Below are 18890 nucleotides of genomic sequence, written 5' to 3' on the forward strand. Positions count from 1 at the left end.
ATAAGACAGTCCTTTTAATAGGGAACATATCATTTTAATTCTCCATTATTTCTCTGCACAAACTCCAATTCAGTCCCACCTACAAAGGAAATTCCAAAAGGTAGCTGAGGTAGAACTTAGAATTTATTTGAAAACTGGTACAAGCTTAAATTGTAGAATAAATCCAGAGCTTCAAAACCAGCTCCCAAAGCCTAGAATCATGACTGTTCTGCCGTGTTCACCCAAATGGGTAAGCAATGCTACCTTCGTCTTTAATATAGTAGATGTTAAGCCACTGTCTTTAACGTTAGTAGACAATCCGTGAAATCCACAATTGAGTTGATTCAATAGAACCCCCTTTTTAAGAACAAAATAGGGTGCTTCCAGTTAGGCAGACCGGCAGCATCTGTGACCCTGAACACTGTGGTGAGTGGCTGGCAAGGACGGGAAGGAGCACCTTTCTGTAGCCTACTCAGTCGTCATCACTCTCATCTTCATCACTCTCTCGCTCCTTTTCTCCATCACTTGCTTTATCTTCTTCGCCACCCTAAGAGGCAAATGATAATTATTTGGGGTCATCTGAGCAACCTCACGACTTGCAACACTGCTCCCACAGCATGTACAACTGCACTGTTTCACTGTAAAAACCATTGATAGGTTTAAACCATTCTTTTGAGAAAAGAATCCGAGGCTGCTCCATTCTCCTATCATGGCCTTAAAGCCTTGAAGCCAAGATGATAGAGGGAGCCATTTTGATACTGACTTAGGCCATTCGGCAACCCAACCATGTGTGATTTTTAAATAAGCCCACAGCACTACAGCATGTATATGACACAGGAATAAAATGGGCATTCAGTATAGAATGAAATGTTGGTTAAATTCAAAATACAACAGGAATCCAGCATAAGATTCTCTCTGATCTGCAAAATCTAATCTGAGAGGTTTGCTTAGGACAAAGCATCAAATAGAATATTGTCTGCCTCAAACTTTTTTATGAGAACAAGGTGGAGGCATTCGATACAAATAAAACAGAGAACCATGTAATAAAATAATTTTTCATACTAAGTGATCTTTTCACAACCTCAAATGGCATTACAAATTATATCCAGATTCTTAAATCTGAGATTCTCGATATCTATAACCTGCCCAAATTGTAAGAAACTTTTATAAATATATTTTTCTTTGCTTTAAAATCTCAACAGCATCAGGAGTAGCCCAGAAGAGCATAAAGACGACCACTATTATTGTAGTCCTCAGTAGTGACAGCTTTTGATTCTGTGCTTTGGCTTTTACATTTCTATTTTGCATATTCAAACAACATGTTTAAACGGTTTAACTCATTCTTCTCAACACTCACAAAACACTTTGACCTCTTTCTATCTCCCCTCTAAAATGGTTTCAGATACGAATTCAGGGAAAACAAGAGGCTATAATGGAAGGGAATTTTCAACTGTATAACATACGGCACAACTTGAGATACTCAACAGTGATTATAATAGAGTGTGAGAGAGTGTGTGTGTGTGTGTGTGTGTTTTCTGGCCCTCACAGAATTCACCTAAGTGCAGAAGCCTTTTTTAGAGGGAACAGAGATGGCCACGGAAGGAAGTAATTGTAACTTGGGCGGGAGACGTCCTGCACGCACCTCTGCTCCTTGGAATGATGTGTCACCCTCACTCTCATTTGCAGGGCTCTCCTGGGAATTCTGGGATATAATCTCTTCACCCTGAATGTGAATGGGCCAAGACAAATGGTGGGTTATAATGATCACACATGGGTCTCAAGGGGAGAAAGGCTTAAGTTTATAGGCAAGGCAAAGAAAGTCATTCAAATATGATCAAACACAGACACCAACCTATGATCCAGCAGCTAGAGAAGTGATAATCAACCCAAGGCTTCTGAGATGCTTCTGGCTCTCACACAATATGCAGTTTTACAAAAGATTCATCTTTGTATTCTAGTATCATACTAGTTTTACAAGGCCAGATTGTATTGGTGACTCTTTCAGGTAATGCTCAATATGATTCTAAACTTTCTCAAATACCTTAAAGTATGTGAACATGAACATCAACACATCAACTATATACAGGGCTTCCCTGGTGGTCCAGTGGCTAAAAATCTGCCTGCCAACGCATGGGACACTGGTTCAATCCCTGGTCTGGGGATATCCCATATGCCTCAAGCACTGTGCACCACAACCATTGAGCCCACGTGCAGCAATTACTGAAGCCCAAGAGCCCTGGAGCCCAAGCTCCGCAATAAGGAGCCACTGCAGTGAGCAGCCTGTACACGGCAACTAGAGTAGCCCATCTGCTGCAATGAGAGAAAGCCCTCAAGCAGCAATGAAGACACAGCACACCCAACAACAAAAATAGATAAGTAATTTTTTAAAATTGAATCTAAAAAAAAAAAAAGAAAACCCACACCAATCACAAATGGCCATTTAGAGGCTGAAAGATAGTATACTAAAGTGGTTTAGGAATACCAAATCTGGATGAGGACTGTTAGGACTCAAACCTTTTCTGCACTCATATTGCTGAATGGAAAGTTACTTAACCTCTCTGAGCTTCAATTCTCATAGTAACAAGAGTATCTACCTAATAACACTGATGTAAAGAAAGGAAGCTAACACTATGGGGATTTATTATTTTCATGTATGAATTATGAGACTCAGATATTATAAACATGAATGATAAGGGCTTGGGCTGTATTTGAAAAATGGTGTTACACCAAAGAAATAGTATAAACAACACAAGATTTCAGCCCATCAGTCAGACAACTGAAAGAAGTAAGAAATGCTTACTTGTTAAAATCAGTCAGAAAAAAAAAAAAAAAAAAAAATCAGCACAGAGAATAATTTCAGGAATAGAACAGACTGCTTTTAGAGGGAAAAAAACAAAACTAAACAACAAAAAAAAGTTTCTCCATAGTTATAGAAAAAGGCTTTCCTGATCTGCTTCTCTGTCTGAGGCCTTTTTAATTAATAAATCAATGGTATGTTTTGGTGCCTCTGCTGCTGCTGCTGCTGCTGAGGGGTGCAACCTGCAACCAGGGCCCAAGAACAAAGTAACTTTAAGAGCTAAACAGTCACTTAAGAGAAAAGTAGTTTTGAGTATTGAGAGAGTGGAGCTTAGGTCACCTTCCTTAGATACTTTCCAATGCTCTCATGAAGAAAAGAAGAGAAGAGAAGGAGATTATCATTGGTAGGGTCCCAGGCTTACCTGCAAGTCCCGATTTTTAAGATTGCCCAGCCAGAAAGCCTCTCTGCAATTGTTGAGGATAAGCATGGCTTTCACTCGGCAAACTAACAGTTCCAGGGTCTTTTTGAGCAAAGGCACATGTTTGGTGAGTTTTGTGTCCTGGTGAATCTGAACGGAAACAAATACAACCAATTCATCCGCATTTATCATCGTGCTTTCACGTTTCCTATACAGAAACTTTCGAACTCCTAACACCCTGAACACTCAACAAGAGCATAAGCCCTGCCAGTATAGACCAGAGACACATTCCCCAAATAGTAGTCTGGTAGAGTACTCTGAAAATTCTCCAAGCCAGGCTTCAGCAATACGTGAACCGTGAACTTGCAGATGTTCAAACTGGTTTTAGAAAAGGCAGAGGAACCAGAGATCAAATTGCCAACATCCGCTGGATCATGGAAAAAGCAAGAGTTCTAGAAAAACATCTATTTCTGCTTTACTGACTGTGCCAATGACTTTGACTGTGTGGATCACAACACAATGTGGCAAATTCTGAAAGAGATGGGAATACCAGACCACCTGACCTGCCTCTTGAGAAATCTGGATGCAAGTCAGGAAGCAACAGTTAGAACTAGACATGGAACAACAGATTGGTTCCAAATAGGAAAAGGAGTATGTCAAGGCTGTATATTGTCACCGTGCTTATTTAACTTATATGCAGAGTACATCATGAGAAATGCTGGGTTGGATGAAGCACAAGCTGGAATCAAGACTGCTGGGAGAAATATCAATAACCTCAGATATGCATATGACACCACCCTTATGGCAGAAAGTGAAGAACTAAAGAGCCTCTTGATGAAAGTGAAAGAGGAGAGTGAAAAAGTTGGCTTAAAGCTCAATATTCAGAAAACAAAGATCATGGCATCCGGTCCCATCACTTCAAGGCAAACAGATGGAGAAACAGTGGAAGACTTTATTTTTGGGGGCTCCATAATCACTGCAGATGGTGACTGCAGCCATGAAATTAGAAGACGCTTACTCCTTGGAAGGAAAGTTATGACCAACCTAAACAGCATATTCGGAGAGGGCAATGGCACCCCACTCCAGTACTCTTGCCTAGAAAATCCCATAGACGGAGGAGCCTGGAAGGCTGCAGTCCAGGGGGTCGCTGAGGGTCAGACACGACTGAGCAGCTTCACTTTCACTTTTCACTTTCACGCATTGGAGAAGGAAATAGCAACCCACTCCAGTGTTCTTGCCTGGAGAATCCCAGGGACGGGGGAGCCTGGTCACTGCCATCTATGGGGTCACACAGAGTCGGACATGACTGAAGTGACTTAGCAGCAGCAGCAAACAGCATATTAAAAAGCAAAGATATTACTTTGCCAACAAAGGTTCATCTAGTCAAAGCTATGGTTTTTCCAGTAGTCATGTATGAATGTGAGAGATGGACTGTGAAGAAGGCTGAGCACCGAAGAATTGATGCTTTTGAACTGTGGTGTTGGAGAAGACTCTTGAGAGTCCCTTGGACTGCAAGGAGATCCAACCAGTCCATCCTAAAGGAAATCAGTCCTCAATGTTCACTGGAAGAAGGACTGATGTTGAAGCTGAAACTCCAATACTTTTGCCATCTCATGTGAAGACCTGACTCATTTGAAAAGACCCTGATGCTGGGAAAGATTGAAGGTGGGAGAAGGGGATAATGAGGATGAGATGGCTGGATGGCATCACCAATTCAATGGACGTGAGTTTGAGTAAACTCCGGGAGCTGGTGATGAAGCCTGGCGTGCTGCAGTCCATGGGGTCGCAAAGAGTCGGACACGACTGAGCGACTGAACTGAGCTGAACTGAGAGTACTCTGAAGAGAATGGTAGCTGTCCTTTAAGCTAAAGCAGCCTAGAAGACATATCACCAATAACTCTCAGTTCCTCATCATCATCTCTCATTGATCAATTATCAATGAATTTACCTAAAATATTCTTGAACATATATTATACTGACATTAATCAATAGAAAGTACCCCTTTTTAGTGGAGGGAGTCCTTAAAATTCCACCCTTCAGCACCTTAAAAATTTAGAAGCAGGGGAGGAAGTGAATGACAGGCACTGGGTGGAAGAATCAAGGGCCTGCCAGTGACTTCACAATTCCACAGTTCTGTGCCCCTTCAGACAAAAAGTGACAAGGGCTCAACTGTACACTTTAAGTGGAAAAGTCCTTGAATGCCAAAATATTCTCAGAAGAGACAGATGTGTTCCTTGACTAGGAAATAATACAGCAGAAAAGCTCTAAAAACAGCTGCTTTTAGAACTCCTTCTCGTCTCCAGTAGAGTCATCACTTCCATAATATTCCTCCTGCCCAGAGTATGGTACGTAGTTATACATCCACCAACATTCTGTCACCAAAGAAGAGGCCCCAGAAGAAACAGGGCTATGGAGTTTGAGTCAAATTTCAGATGCAGAAATTTCCCTCGAGATGATTACCCAATCTCAGCCAGCAACTGAGGCTCTGACCACTCTGATAAACTGCCGTTGGACAGACATAGTCTCAGAAATAAAGACTTAAGAAGGGTAAAAAAGGAAGAAGGCACTGGAGCCCCTGGATCTCCAAAGAGCAACCACAGATTAAACCAACAATTGTGACCTGCTTTCCCTCTTACCTTGGAATGCCCACACAGGTGATGAAGCAGTCTCGTGCTCAACTGGAAGGTTTCCAGTAAGCTCAGAACATCTTCCTACAACCAACAACATGCACAAATGCCATATGAAACATTCTCATTTCATTTTACGTGCAAGATATCCTTGCAACCAAGAGTACCAAAGAGGATCAAGCCTCAGGTTCAAGCCATAGATGGATAATCATCTCTTTTTCAAACTGAGGTAGTGTTGATTAAACATTTTACAAGTTTCAGGTGTACAACACAGTGATTCATAATTTTTCAAGTTTATATGGATTTGGCTCTCAAACAGAAGGAGGAGTGCTCACTGGCTGTCCTCCCCTCTCTTTCTGAGCTATGAGGGACCAACCGAATATTGTGAGAGTGTTCTGCAAAGTTCAACTTGGTAAATATATGCAAGAAATCATCTCCTGGACTTGCCTGGTGGTCTAGTGGTTAGGACTCTGGGCTTACAGTGCAGTTTATGACACAAATGAGTTTTCTTTCCTTTTTTTGTAATTCCTGAGACCAGATCCAGAAAAGTACACAGAAACAAATGACACACTAATATGTGAGGTCCTGGGACGGCAGTAGCATAATAAAACCAGGCTAAAAGAAACCATCCTCGGCTCTGGAGCAGAAGTCGGAAGGTGGGTCCACTAGGGAATCGTCAGTCCTCCATGGGCGTCTCTGGGAGGGCTGGTGACCAGAGGTGCCTGCGTCAGTCTGTGTCCAGAGCCAGGGTGAGGGAGCTGTCCCCATGGCTGCCCAGGAGCCACTGTGGACATACTTTCTGAACCACTACACTGAGCATGCCTGTGCTCTCTGCTCTCAGTTCTTACCCGGTGTTTTCTAAAACTGAAGTCTAGGAGCGGCATACACTGCTTCAGAAATGCTTCCACAAAGAGACGCCCATACTGAGGAAGAGAAGAGAGAAGCTGGTGAGGACCTCTCGCTGAGGTCTTTCATGGGAAATGCCCCTCCCTGCCTGAGGCAGCATAGCATTTCTCAGACCAGAGTGTTTATTTTCTTTTATATGTAAAAAATAAATCAGAAAGGGTTCAAAAGGTTAATTCAGAGAATACAGCTTAATGCAAAGGCTAAACAGGCCTGTTGCGTCCTGAGTTAAGCATCCTTACCTGCCGCACACACAGTCAATGTGTGGGGTATTGCTCAGCTTGAGAATGAAGGCACAGAGGAACTGAGGGGAGCCCCAGCTCCCAGAGGGCAACTTACTCTCAAAAGAAATAAACTGGGTAGAGCTGAGGAAGCACATGACCAACTGCCCAATTCACCCATCAGGAAAAGGACTCCCCCTTCTCAACCATCCCTCACACTGGCATCAGTGGGGGGTGTGAGTAAAGAGGAAGAGAGAAGCCAGGAGACAACAGTATGGGGCACCATCTCCTGGAAGGAACTGCTGGGAAAGGGGAGAAGCATTCTCCCTACTGCCTTCCTTAGCTCTTAACCCAATGTGTATATCACCAAATCTAGGGCTAATCCAGAATATTCCCCTGGAGGATACCAGAAGGCCAGCTCCCAGGACTCACCCACTCCTCCTTCCTTCCTGTTGACTGGGAAGGAATGGCAGGGAGTGACTACTGCTCCTTAAGCCAATCATCCTAGTTCTAAGACTAAGTTTTCAAACTCATAGGAAAATTGGCTTCTCTGGTTATCCAATTAATATAGGAAAACATCTCCATGGTCTTTTATAGACTACCTATCAGCAGAGATTCTGGAGACTGGCTTGTGGGCAAGGTATTAAGCAACTCCACTCAGCTGATCCAAAGGAAGAATAAACACTAAAGAGGGCCCAGTCTATTGCTCACCTTCAAACAGGCAAACAGAACAGGACGACTATCAAACACCTGGAAAGATGAAGGACAAGAAATCAGAGCTGAGATCTGCTCCTCTGAGCACCCCAGCCTCTTCCCCACCGTGTAAAGCACAGCTCTGAGTGTTGTACAGACGTCTAAAATGAAGGAGGCACATCAAAATGTCAACAAATCAATCACAAAGAATAAAGTAATCACTATAACTGAAATTCAAGAAAAGGAAGAGGGGAGCATAGAGGAACAAGGAATTGATTCCAACAGGGAATGTTAAGATGGCATTGCAGAGATCCCAAACCTTGATGGGAAGCTTGAAGAAAGAGGCAGAAAGGAAAGAAAAACATTCTAAGCTTGGGGAACAGTCTGGGCAAAATCATGCAGTGGAGGAGAGCAAAGTGTACATGAGAGATAAAGAAGGCATTGAAGTTGGAAGATGGAGACCATGGGGAATGTGCTCAGATTCATGGTGTGGTGAGAGAGTATGGGGGAATGACAGGTGGAAGGAGTCATTAAATAGTAAACAGTATGGCACAGACTGGAAGGAGGAAGGCAGACAAGGGAAAGACACTGCACAGGAAGCAGGGAAGGTGTTATCCAGGATGGGCAGGGCACAGGGACAAGATGGGGAAACAGGTGCCCAACAAAGGGTGGGGAGGAGCTGAGAGGGCCCATTTTGGAAGTCAGGCCCCTTGGCAGTTTCTGCAGTTAGTCAGTAAGATAGAACAGGGAGCCTCTTCATACTCACCTTTATTAGGTTGATGAGGATACTGAAGTCTCGAACAGCCATGTTCCAGTAGAGGAGCTTCTCTTCATGAATCTGGGGGCAGCCAAATATACAGGCATCTTTGAATTGCAGCCAAATACTTCTTTTACCATATTCCCACTAATATAGGATTCTTGAACTACAGAGCTCTACAGAGATTTAAACCAATTATCCTCCTAAACAGATGTGGCAACCAGTGAACCCAGTAGATGGTTTGGAGGCCTGCATACATGGTATCACTAGGGTACCTTATTGAGACTTTCTAAGAAGACAACTCCTCTTCAATAACTTACAAGTAGGAAAAAGCCTCTGCAACATATCCCTGTAGTTTCTCTGATTCCCTAAGCAAGCTCTTGCTCCCAGAAGGCTAGCTCTGTTCTGGTTAGCAGGTTGCCAAGGCCTAGGACCACAGCATCTGAAACAGGCTTGTTAACCTCATGCCAGCTCACAAGTTGCAGCTGGGTACATGAGGCTGCAACCAAAGATATTTTTTCCAGAGTAGGTCTATGGAGTCCAGGGTTATCCTTAGGAAGTAGCAGGGAAAACAGCTTAATTCTCACTTCCAACTAGAAGAAAGGACATCAAGAACTCTTCAAAAAAAGTTCTGGATCTCAGTAAGTTAAAGGAAATAGCTTAGGAGAAAATTCTAGACCCAAGGAGAACAACCAGAATCTTCCGAATAATCCAGAGTCTGCTTCCTGAGGTGGAACAATGTGACTCACCTGCTTTGAATCTGCTGCTGTTCCAGCCTGAAGACCTTTCACTGTCTTCTCTAGTTCAGCCATCATTACTCGGAAGAAAATGACGAACGAGGTCCTACAAGAGAAAAGTATGACACTCACACAATGATGCACTCATCACAAAGAAAGTCCTGGGATGAAACCAGGGAACCCAAAGTGATTTCCCTCCCCACCTCTCGAAACATGCTTTCACTAGGGTCTACTCTAGGAGGATGTGAGAGCAGGAAGGATTTAGAAATGAGCCAAGAAGACGGCCTGTGAAACCATGGGATTAATTTCATGAAGGGAGAGTGTGGTGGCAGAGAAAGAGCAGGAACGTAGTGGTCAGAAGATTCAACTTTAAGTTTCTAGTTCCAAGCAAGCTCCCTTCTAAAGCTCATTTTCCTCATCAGTAAAACAGGGGAAATATCTACCTCACAGATTCATCAAAAGGATCAAATGAAATAAGGAATATAAGAGTGCATTATAAACTATAAAGACCATATGAATATCAGATTACCACTGATACTATGAGACACAAAACCCATTAAGCAACACATCTATGGTTAGACACAATAACCACTGTATCCTTCTAAAGGTGGTTAAAATATTGGAAAAATAATTTCACATATAAAGGGTGAAAGCACTGAAAAAAGTTTGGTGATTAAATATCCAATGTCTCTAAAAACTGTAACTACTGAAATGTCATTCCTCAATAATATCCTTTCATATGGGCGGGGTGAGGACTGCTTGAAGAGAATTCACAGCAGACATTCTACGCGTTGAACAAATGACTGCACATACCTTCTGTATCAGAACTAGATAAAGAGTAAGGTAGTTATTTGGAACCTACATACATTAGTATGATTCTAACTTACGGAAAGGACTAGAGGAGAGTGCTCCCTTACCAGGTCAGTGTAGGGAATGTGGAAGAAGAGGCTTCTTTTGGAGAGTTGATCAGCTCTGGGACACCAACACCAGCAATCTCCTCTATGGCCTTCAGTACACTGTCTGTGTGCTCCAGGTAGATGCTGTATTGATAGCCACAGGAGTATAAACACACATTACAGAATTTCTAAATCAAGATTTCTTTCTTGAGACATATCCAGGTACTAAGCTTTAAACCAACTATTAGCAATTATTTTATTAATCTCTTTTTGCTACACCACACGACTTGCAGAATCTCAGTTCCCCAGCCAGGAACTGAACCCAGGGCCACAGAAGTGAAAGTGCTGAGCACTAACCAGTGGCTCACCAAGGAATTCTCAACATTTATTTTTAATAACATAAAGATTCCAATTATTTTTCAGGAGTAAAGGAAATGATGTCTCCATTAGAAATACAGTTAGACACCATGGAAGTGATGGCTGTGTCTTTGATATGGTAGGCAATAATAAATATCTGACTCATGGGTTAACAAGGCAGAATACAAGAGCAGACTCCTCCACTTCCTCTATGATTTGATTTACTAAAGAACTGACAGCATAAAACAGAACTAGAGGATCTGAAAATCCACATATTCTAAATTACATTAATTTCACACCTATTTCACTGCTTCCAAATTATCATCAACCAAGATAAATTTCTCAGTTTTTGACCAAACAAGGGATCCAAACAGGGGCAAATGGAAGGCTATTTGGCTTGTGGACAGAAGCTGAGCCTCTTACCCAAGCAAAGCCTGGAGCTGGTCATTAGGAATGCTGCTCCTCTCTTTCTCTCCACTAGGCCACACTCGACAGAGGAACTGTTTGGCCAGGGAAGCTGTTGGTGAAACAAGACAAATTTCATTCATGGAAAATGAACTTAATTCTTGTTTTGCAGTCTTTTGGGGGATGATAATTGATCAAAAACGTTATTCTTTTATATTTACTATGAAGTTCCTAGGCTAACAGACAATTTTGGGGAGGGGAGAGCTTTCATGAGTTCCTGCTCTATTAGTCCTTCTACCAGAAATAAACCCATTTCTCTAAGACCTAACATGCCCCACCCTCTTATCCTGTCTTGACACAAACATGAACCATACAGACACACAGAGTAAAGGAATGCTGCTGGGCAGTGGGAGTCCATCTCAGGTACTCCTTGGCAGGCCAGTAAACAATAAATAGTATGGGCCTCCAAGGTTCATATAAAACCCTCCCCCTTTAAGGAACAGGAATAAAGGTTTTGCATTTTCTTCTTGCTTTCTGTCTGTGCTGCCAATTAAGATTTATCAGTGAGATGCATTCTAAGAGCGATGTCAAAAGATAGTTAAAGAAAAAGATCAGGGATAGGACCAGACTTTTCTTTACACTTAATCCTGATTTCTCCTTTCTGTCCCATTTTATTAACTTAATGGCTTATGTTTTTCTGTCAAATGTCTCAGATACTTAATAACAAAAAAAAAAAAAAAGGGAAGGATATGAATAAACAAAAGTTAAATAGCAAATCCAGCCAAGTAAACTAACCACACTCAGTTTTAAGCCATGTCAGCAGAGCTCAGACATAGCTCCTACTGGGACTATGTCCTTCTTGGTATAGAAAGAGAGCATATCCACAGTGATGGAGAGATTTGCTTGTAAAATTTACAAGGTTCTAGGAAGCCCCAAGTTTACTAGTCTATTCATGAAGGAAAAAAAGAGGATCCATCACCAATTTGTCTTTTGTTCTCAGCAGGAGCTGTAGATTTTTCCAAAATGACCATCAAAAGTCTAAGGAGATAAAGAGCACACTGGAAACTGGGAATGCTGGCATGGAAATTCTGCAAGTAATGGAAGCTCTGCCTGTAAAGAGACAAAAAAAAAAAACACACCATCACAAGTATTACAGATGTGTCTAAATCCATGAGTTATACAAGTCCACTGAAATGACTGATGGTCTAAGCAGAATCCTCCTCATTTGCAGGTGCTTTAGTAGAACTTTCTTTCAAGATCTTATGGAGAAATGTAACTTTGTATGGAGAAAGCCAGGGTGTAGAGGCCTGACCCAGTGTATGGAATGCTGGCACTGGAGAGGGTCATGTATGCCAAGATAACCAAGTGCTAGCCTAGGCCATGCTGATATGTGCAACCCCGGGGAAATTATTTGCTCTTTAAGGCAAAAGGCAACACACTGAGTATAATGTTTAAATTATGGGTTAAGGTAAAAGGAAGGTGCAAGGACAAGGGACAAGGTAAAAGGAAACGATAAAGCAGAACTTGATAAATGTATCATATGTAGTTAGCTTTTCGTGTTCTGAAGTAATAGCAGATGAAGAAACACAATTAATCTAAAATCATAGTTAAAATAAAACCAGAGTCAACTACTGATTGACTGGTGGAAAGTAAGTCAAACAAATTTAAAAGAACTGTATTGAAAATGAAATAAGGTGCTAAAGGCAGACTTCGGACTCAGTGATGGCCTAGGCTCTCAGGGGAGATAGGGGAAAGACCAAACTGCTCTGGGTGAAGCTGGGGTAGAGGCTGAAGCCATGCTCCTTAGAGCTCCTTCTCATCTCCTGTGCTCTCAGTCTAGGCTCCTCTTCTTTCAAGATGCTGCTGCTGCTGCTAAGTCACTTCAGTCATGTCCGACTCTGTGCAACCCCATCAGTCCACCAGGCTCCCCCGTCCCTGGGATTCTCCAGGCAAGAACACTGGAGCAGGTTGCCATTTCCTTCTCCAATGCATGAAAGCGAAAAAGTGAGTGAAGTCGCTCAGTCGTGTCCGACTCTTAGCGACCCCATGGACTACAGCCCACCAGACTTCTCCATCCATGGGATTTTCCAGGCAAGAGTACTGCAGTGGGGTGCCATTGCCTTCTCCTCTTTCAAGATGAGGGAAGTGATAACTGACTGCTACCTAATTATCCAACCCAATTAAGAGATAGAGTAGGTACCTGGATAATCAAGAGTTGACTACAGCTGGCTAGCACTTTCATCATTGTTACTTGAAAATACAAACTTTACAGGATGAAGGATACATGAGGATTTAGTTTGATTTATTCAACAGTTTCTAAAGTTTAAGGATATATCTGAATACACAGATAACAAAGCTCACATAAATGAGGAAAAGGCATTGAAAACACCAAGTTATCTCCAAGAAATCTTGCCTGTTTTATTCCTAGGAATTTCTTTAGATAACTCTCAGGGACATGTGGTCCAGCCCACCTGAGCAGCTCCTCCATGGATTGGTCACGCTGTCCTGGCTTCAGTCGGCTAGTAAGGATCCCAAGGGCTGAGTATAGTAAATTATTATTTTGAAGTTGACAGAATCCACTCCTAAAGGAAAGTCAAGGAAAGGTAGCTGAGCTCAGTTTCAGGAAGATTATGTGGACAGCATTTAAGGATCCTGGCCATTATTCTGTACCATCAATAAATCAACAGAAGAACAAGAACTAAAGTACTGAAGGTACTCAAGCTCTAAATCTAGTCACAGCTCTGAATACCAGACTAGAAGCTGAAGGGTATCCTAAACAGTCTTTTCTTAAGGATCTATAACAGTCCTCCTCCTAGGTTTATTTCCAAGGAAAAAAAAAAACTCTCCTTTATTGTATACATTTTAGAGATAACTGTCAATCTTCTCAAAACAAACAACAACAACAAAAAAAATAGGAATAATTTTGTGAAACTGCTTAAATCAGTGTCTAATCCATACCAGATTAAGTCAAATCTTGACAGCTCTGTCTTGTGATTGTCTTTCCTACTATCTCTTCCTTTCCAAGCCAAGACCATCACTCTAGGCCAGGCCCTTATCATCATCCCATGCATAGATCACGCCAACATCTTTTCATTGGTCTCTTTGGCTGCCTTTCCAATCCATTTAGGCCAGCATGACCTTTCTTTCGCCTGACCTTCAAGGCCCAGCACAACCTGACCCCCTAGAACTTTCACTCCTCTAGAAACATTTCCACATCACCAGTGGTAGCCTCCTTTCCTTTCCACAAATTAATTCTGAGGGCCTATAATGCTGTTCCTGAATAGCTTTTTTAAAGTGTAATGGACATACACTAAACTGCATGCATTTAAAATGGTGAATTTGATTCGTGACTTATACACAAATCCAAGAAACCATCACCCCAATGAAAATAATAAACATATCTATTCCTCCTAACAGTTTCCTTGTATTCTTTTGTAATCCAGCCCTCCTTCCATCCTCCCACCCAATGAGAGGCAACCACTGAACAGTTTTCTGTCACTACAAGATTATATACTTTTTCTAAAACTTAATATAACTAGAATCAAGTACTACACACTCTTACAGTCTTGGTTTTTATTCAGTATAATTCTTTTTTCATCCATGTTGTTGCATTTAGTATTCTACCACATAGAGACACTACAATTTGTTATCCATTCACCATTTTATGACATTTTAATTGTTTCCAATTTGAGGATATTACAAATGAAGCTCCAATAAATATTCATATAGAAGACTCTGTGCAGACATATGCTTTCATTGCTCTTGGATAAATTACTACTTTTACTAGCAGTAAAATGGTTGGGTGGTATGATGGGTATATATCTAACTTTCTGATGAACTGCCAAACGGTTTTCAAAAGTGAGTATACCATTTTACAGTCACAACAGCAGCATGTGAGAGCTCCAGTTACTCTATATCCTCACCAGCACTTGGCAAGATAAGTCTTTTTACTGCATCTGTGCTGTAATTTTAATTTGTATTTTCTTAATAACTAACACTGCTGCACATCTTTGCATATGTTTACTTGCCGCTCACGTATCTCCTTGATTAAGCATCTGTTCAAATCCTTTGTCTGGCACTGTTTTTAAGTACTGAGAATATGATAATGGCTGGTCTAGGCCTTCATAGAGCTCACAGTCCAGCAGGGAAGATAGATGAACAAATAATTATAATAAAATGGGAGAAGTTTTATCCTAAGAGTATTAGAAAAGAAGTGGGGATAAGAGAGGCAGAAAGATTTACCCAGTCTAGGGGTCAGAGAAGATGGTCCTGAGGAACTGAAGTTTAAATCCAGATCTCAAGGATGAGTTAAAAGAGACAGGGGGGTCAAGGAAGGTGAAGATCCTGGCAGAAGGATGAGTATGTGTAGCCTTCCAGGTAAATGCTATATAGGGTGCTGAAATTATTTCAGTATAACTGGAGGGCAGAGTGCACCACAGTGCGTAGAACAGCAGGAGTCAGATAATAAGTCCTTAGAAGCTAAGTAGAAGAGACTGAATTCAAGAGAAATATAACAGCAATCAGAACAAAGGCGGGATAAGATATGATCAGATTTATATTGGGAAGATCACTTTAATTGCTGTGTGAAGAAGGGACCAAAAGAGGAAAAGTGGAGGTAGAGAGAGACCAACTGTAAAGCTGTTCTAGGTCTGGTGAGAGATAACAGGAGTCTGGAAGCAGTGGAGAAAGAGAGGACAGGTAGCCATCTAGATGTAATCTAGAAGATAAACTCAACAGGATTTTGTGATCAGATGCGGAACAGAGAAAGGGTAGAGAGAAGGAAAGGGACAAAGAAAAACTCCTAGCTTCTAGCTCAGGCAACTGGTGGTGCCATCTGTTTCGCCAGGAAAAGCTGAAGGAGCGGTGGGAAGGATGAAACACGCTTTGGATGTGATGAATCTGAGCTGTCAGTGACACAGCTATAAGGAGGAGCTGAGTAGGCAGGTGGAAGTTAAATGCCTGTAGCTCAGAAGTTAAATTTTAGCCCAAATTTAACCTTGGTTGAGACTGCCCAGGAAACCTGTATGAGAACAGAGAGGCCAAGACCCAGCCCTGAGGAACAGAAGCATGTAAGGGACACACCTCCCTCATTTCTACTCTTGTCCATGCCATGCCTTACAGTTTCTTCCTTTACTCCCTAAAGCCATCTACCCTCCAAGGGCCCCATCAAGTCCCACAATTTCATGAAGGCATCCCTAGACACCCTGGCTTACATCGCCTGCAGCTCTTTACCACACAATCTGGAATTTATCTACAACTTGATGAGTAACAACTTCTTACAACACTCACCCTGGTGCCATTAGGGAAAGGGTGCCACAGCGAACTAGCCAAGAATCAGATGGCTAGATTTATTACAGGTTAGAAAAGAGCAAGTCATCTGATTTTCAAATGAGTTAGTAACAGATAAAGTGTGCCAAACCAAATTAAATGATGCAGAGACAAAACCACTTCAGAAAAAGTAAGTGTCATATTGATATAACCTTTTGGAGTCCTTTTCTTCTTTTCTATACCTCAGTGCCTTGGTGACTGTCAGGTAGAAGCAAGGACATTCTTGATTATCTCTACCTACTGTACTTGCCACATACTCACCAAGCAAAAAGCCCATGAAAAATCTGCAGTAGCCTCAGATAGCAGGAAGACATTGTGTGGTACTCTTGACCTTTAATTCCGGGTCCATCAACCACACCATGATTCTCAGCAGTTAAGCACTACAAGGGAAAGGTGCTTTTAAGACTGTTGCTTTAGCAACTGCCCTCATTTTCCTTCAAGATTTTTCAGCCAAAAATGAAATCTCTTGTTCATTTAGCAATTTCTAAATCTCTATAATGATAAGATAGGCTTCTGACCTGAAAATAGTTGTGAATGTTCTCCAGATGGTTACACATGGGGTTCAGCAGTTGAACAACCCTAAACGCGATTTCTGAGGCAGATCTCTGGTGGAGATGTGAGAATCCAATATTCCGGTTTCCTTTGCTCTATAATAAATTCAGAGTTACTAGGAAAGAAACTGTTGGATAACTTCTTTGAAACTACGAGTCTGTTATGGGGTTTAATCAAACCTTGTGTCAGCAGGTAGAGCAAAAAGAAGAAACTAGGGATATATTTTGACAGAGGAAACTCAACTCAGTCTTCAAATAACCAAGAGACTGGCTTTTATAGAGTACACAGTGTTTGAGACGGGATCCCCTGGAGGAGGGCATGGCAACCCACTCCAGTATTCTTGCCTGAAGAATCCCCATGGACAGAGGAGCCTGGCAGGCTACAGGCCATAAGGTCTCAAAGTCAGACACAATTGAGCAATTAAGTACAGCACGGTGTTTGAGAAGTACAAACCTCAAATTAGTAATGAGATAAAGCTCACACAAAAATAGAAATCATTTAGTCTAATAAGAATGTAGACCAAATATTAAATTCAAGAAGAATCAAGTAACTGGATGTATTAAACATTCACACCTAAAACTCTCACATTTAGCTGTTCCTATCATCTATTTGCTTCCCCAGATGCTACATGCATTGTCCATTAGATACACACTTGAGCTTGTGGACTGTTCTAGACAGCCAGCTACCATGCTGAGCCTTGGACAAAGGCTGTTTGGGAGGGTATTAAAACCAAAACCCAAGCAAAGAACAGGATTCAGGAATTCTCAGGGCATTTGGAAATACATCTTCTGTTTTGGGTGGCTTTTTGTTTTCTCGGTTTTAGAGTTCCTTTCTAAAGCAAGGTGACTGTGGGCTGGCAACAGGCCTATCACCACGCTACCCAAAAACTATCAGAGAAACTGACAACTTATTCACTACTAAGACCTCTTTGTTTCCAAATCCACAGGACAGGCCCTGTGCTCCTGTCTGTATTAACCTTGAGGAAGGGGACTCTCCTGGCCACAGGTGTTAGCATGTTGTCCAGCTTCTGGGTGAGATCTTCCAGCAAGAAAAGCAGTTCAGGGGGCTGAAGTTGCACAACTTCTGCAGCCTGTTATAAGTAAGAAGGAAAGAATAATTCCCAACATGCTCTAGCCATCTTTTGGGGATACAGTCCATGTTTTTACTGTCTACAATGTGTAAAGAATACGATCATTACCAAAAGAAAGGGGGAAATTTCCCCCACCTCACATAAATGGCTGTTGTGCTCTGTCAACAAATCAAAGTCATGCATTTCCTAAGTAAAACAAAATTTAAAATTATTAAATAGTAATGAGGCAGTATAGTTTTAGAAGACACACTTTTTCTCTAGAAATAAATGCCTCTGGTATATCCTTCCAGCTATGGACCAGTGATGCCTTTCCTAAATACCTTGGGATTAAAAAAAAAAAAAAAGACTAATTCAAGGAATTTTTGCTTTTCTCTATTCAGTAAATAATTCTTTCGCATTTTCTCTCCCTGAAACGTTTCACTACTATTAAGATAAGACTGGTAGAATCGTTATAAGTGCATTGCACTACCAGAAATAGAATGGATCCAATGCAGTCTCACTTCAAATTTTTCACTTAACCATACATTTATGGAGACTCTCCAAGTACAGGCTGATATAGAAATACTGAAAAAACAAAACATTCTTATAAAAATACACATTGTAAAAATCTATGGCAAAAATCCACCCCCCCCTTTTTTTTTTTTTTTTTTTAAATTTTTTTAACCTGGAAAACCTCTACCTTCTGGTGAAATCCTGTATCAGAAAGTACCTTCTCTGTGTAAATGTCCTCCACTTTCAAGTTCATTATAAATACCATTCTTTCCTCAGAGTTTCACTGGTACTTGGTTCAGATCATCCACATAGCATGTACTACTGGTTGTCTACTTCCTTTATTAGATTATGAGCTATTTGAAGGCGAGCATCATGTTGGATGTACTACTGAATTGCCAATGTCTAGGTGAGTGGCAAAAAACAGACTCAACAAGTATATCATGGACACTGAACAAATATGAAAAAGTGAAAAGAACACTGAGTAACTATAAACCAAAATAGTGCTGCATTATAAAGTAATCCAAACAGCTGGTTATTAGCAATCTAAAGTAAGGATCACACCATTAGCATGATCTTCTGTAAAGTCTAATGTACTATTAAGAAGAAACAACAACCAAAACTTAGATTTATAAACATCA

At 41.4% G+C, this 18890-nt stretch overlaps 1 protein-coding gene across 3 annotated transcripts in view; it reads right to left on the bottom strand.

The window, feature by feature from the left end:
* Nucleotides 1-105: 105 nt before the first annotated feature.
* FANCD2 (FA complementation group D2) overlaps nt 106-18890 on the bottom strand; it is a 50650-nt gene continuing 31865 nt past the window's right edge. For all 3 annotated transcript variants that reach the window (XM_044933589.2, XM_025272561.3, XM_025272560.3), the window contains 15 exons: nt 17647-17760; nt 16637-16765; nt 16380-16498; nt 13262-13372; nt 11770-11900; nt 10809-10902; nt 10050-10172; nt 9145-9238; nt 8405-8476; nt 7657-7695; nt 6670-6744; nt 5831-5905; nt 3198-3344; nt 1622-1702; nt 106-526 (listed from right to left, as the gene is read on the bottom strand). In XM_044933589.2, the coding sequence (XP_044789524.2) occupies nt 452-526; nt 1622-1702; nt 3198-3344; nt 5831-5905; nt 6670-6744; nt 7657-7695; nt 8405-8476; nt 9145-9238; nt 10050-10172; nt 10809-10902; nt 11770-11900; nt 13262-13372; nt 16380-16498; nt 16637-16765; nt 17647-17760 (1479 nt within the window). In that variant the 3' untranslated portion in view covers nt 106-451. The remainder of the gene's footprint in view (nt 527-1621; nt 1703-3197; nt 3345-5830; nt 5906-6669; nt 6745-7656; nt 7696-8404; nt 8477-9144; nt 9239-10049; nt 10173-10808; nt 10903-11769; nt 11901-13261; nt 13373-16379; nt 16499-16636; nt 16766-17646; nt 17761-18890) is intronic.

This window comes from Bubalus bubalis, chromosome 21 (genome assembly GCF_019923935.1).
Source record: "Bubalus bubalis isolate 160015118507 breed Murrah chromosome 21, NDDB_SH_1, whole genome shotgun sequence".
NCBI lineage: Eukaryota > Metazoa > Chordata > Mammalia > Artiodactyla > Bovidae > Bubalus > Bubalus bubalis.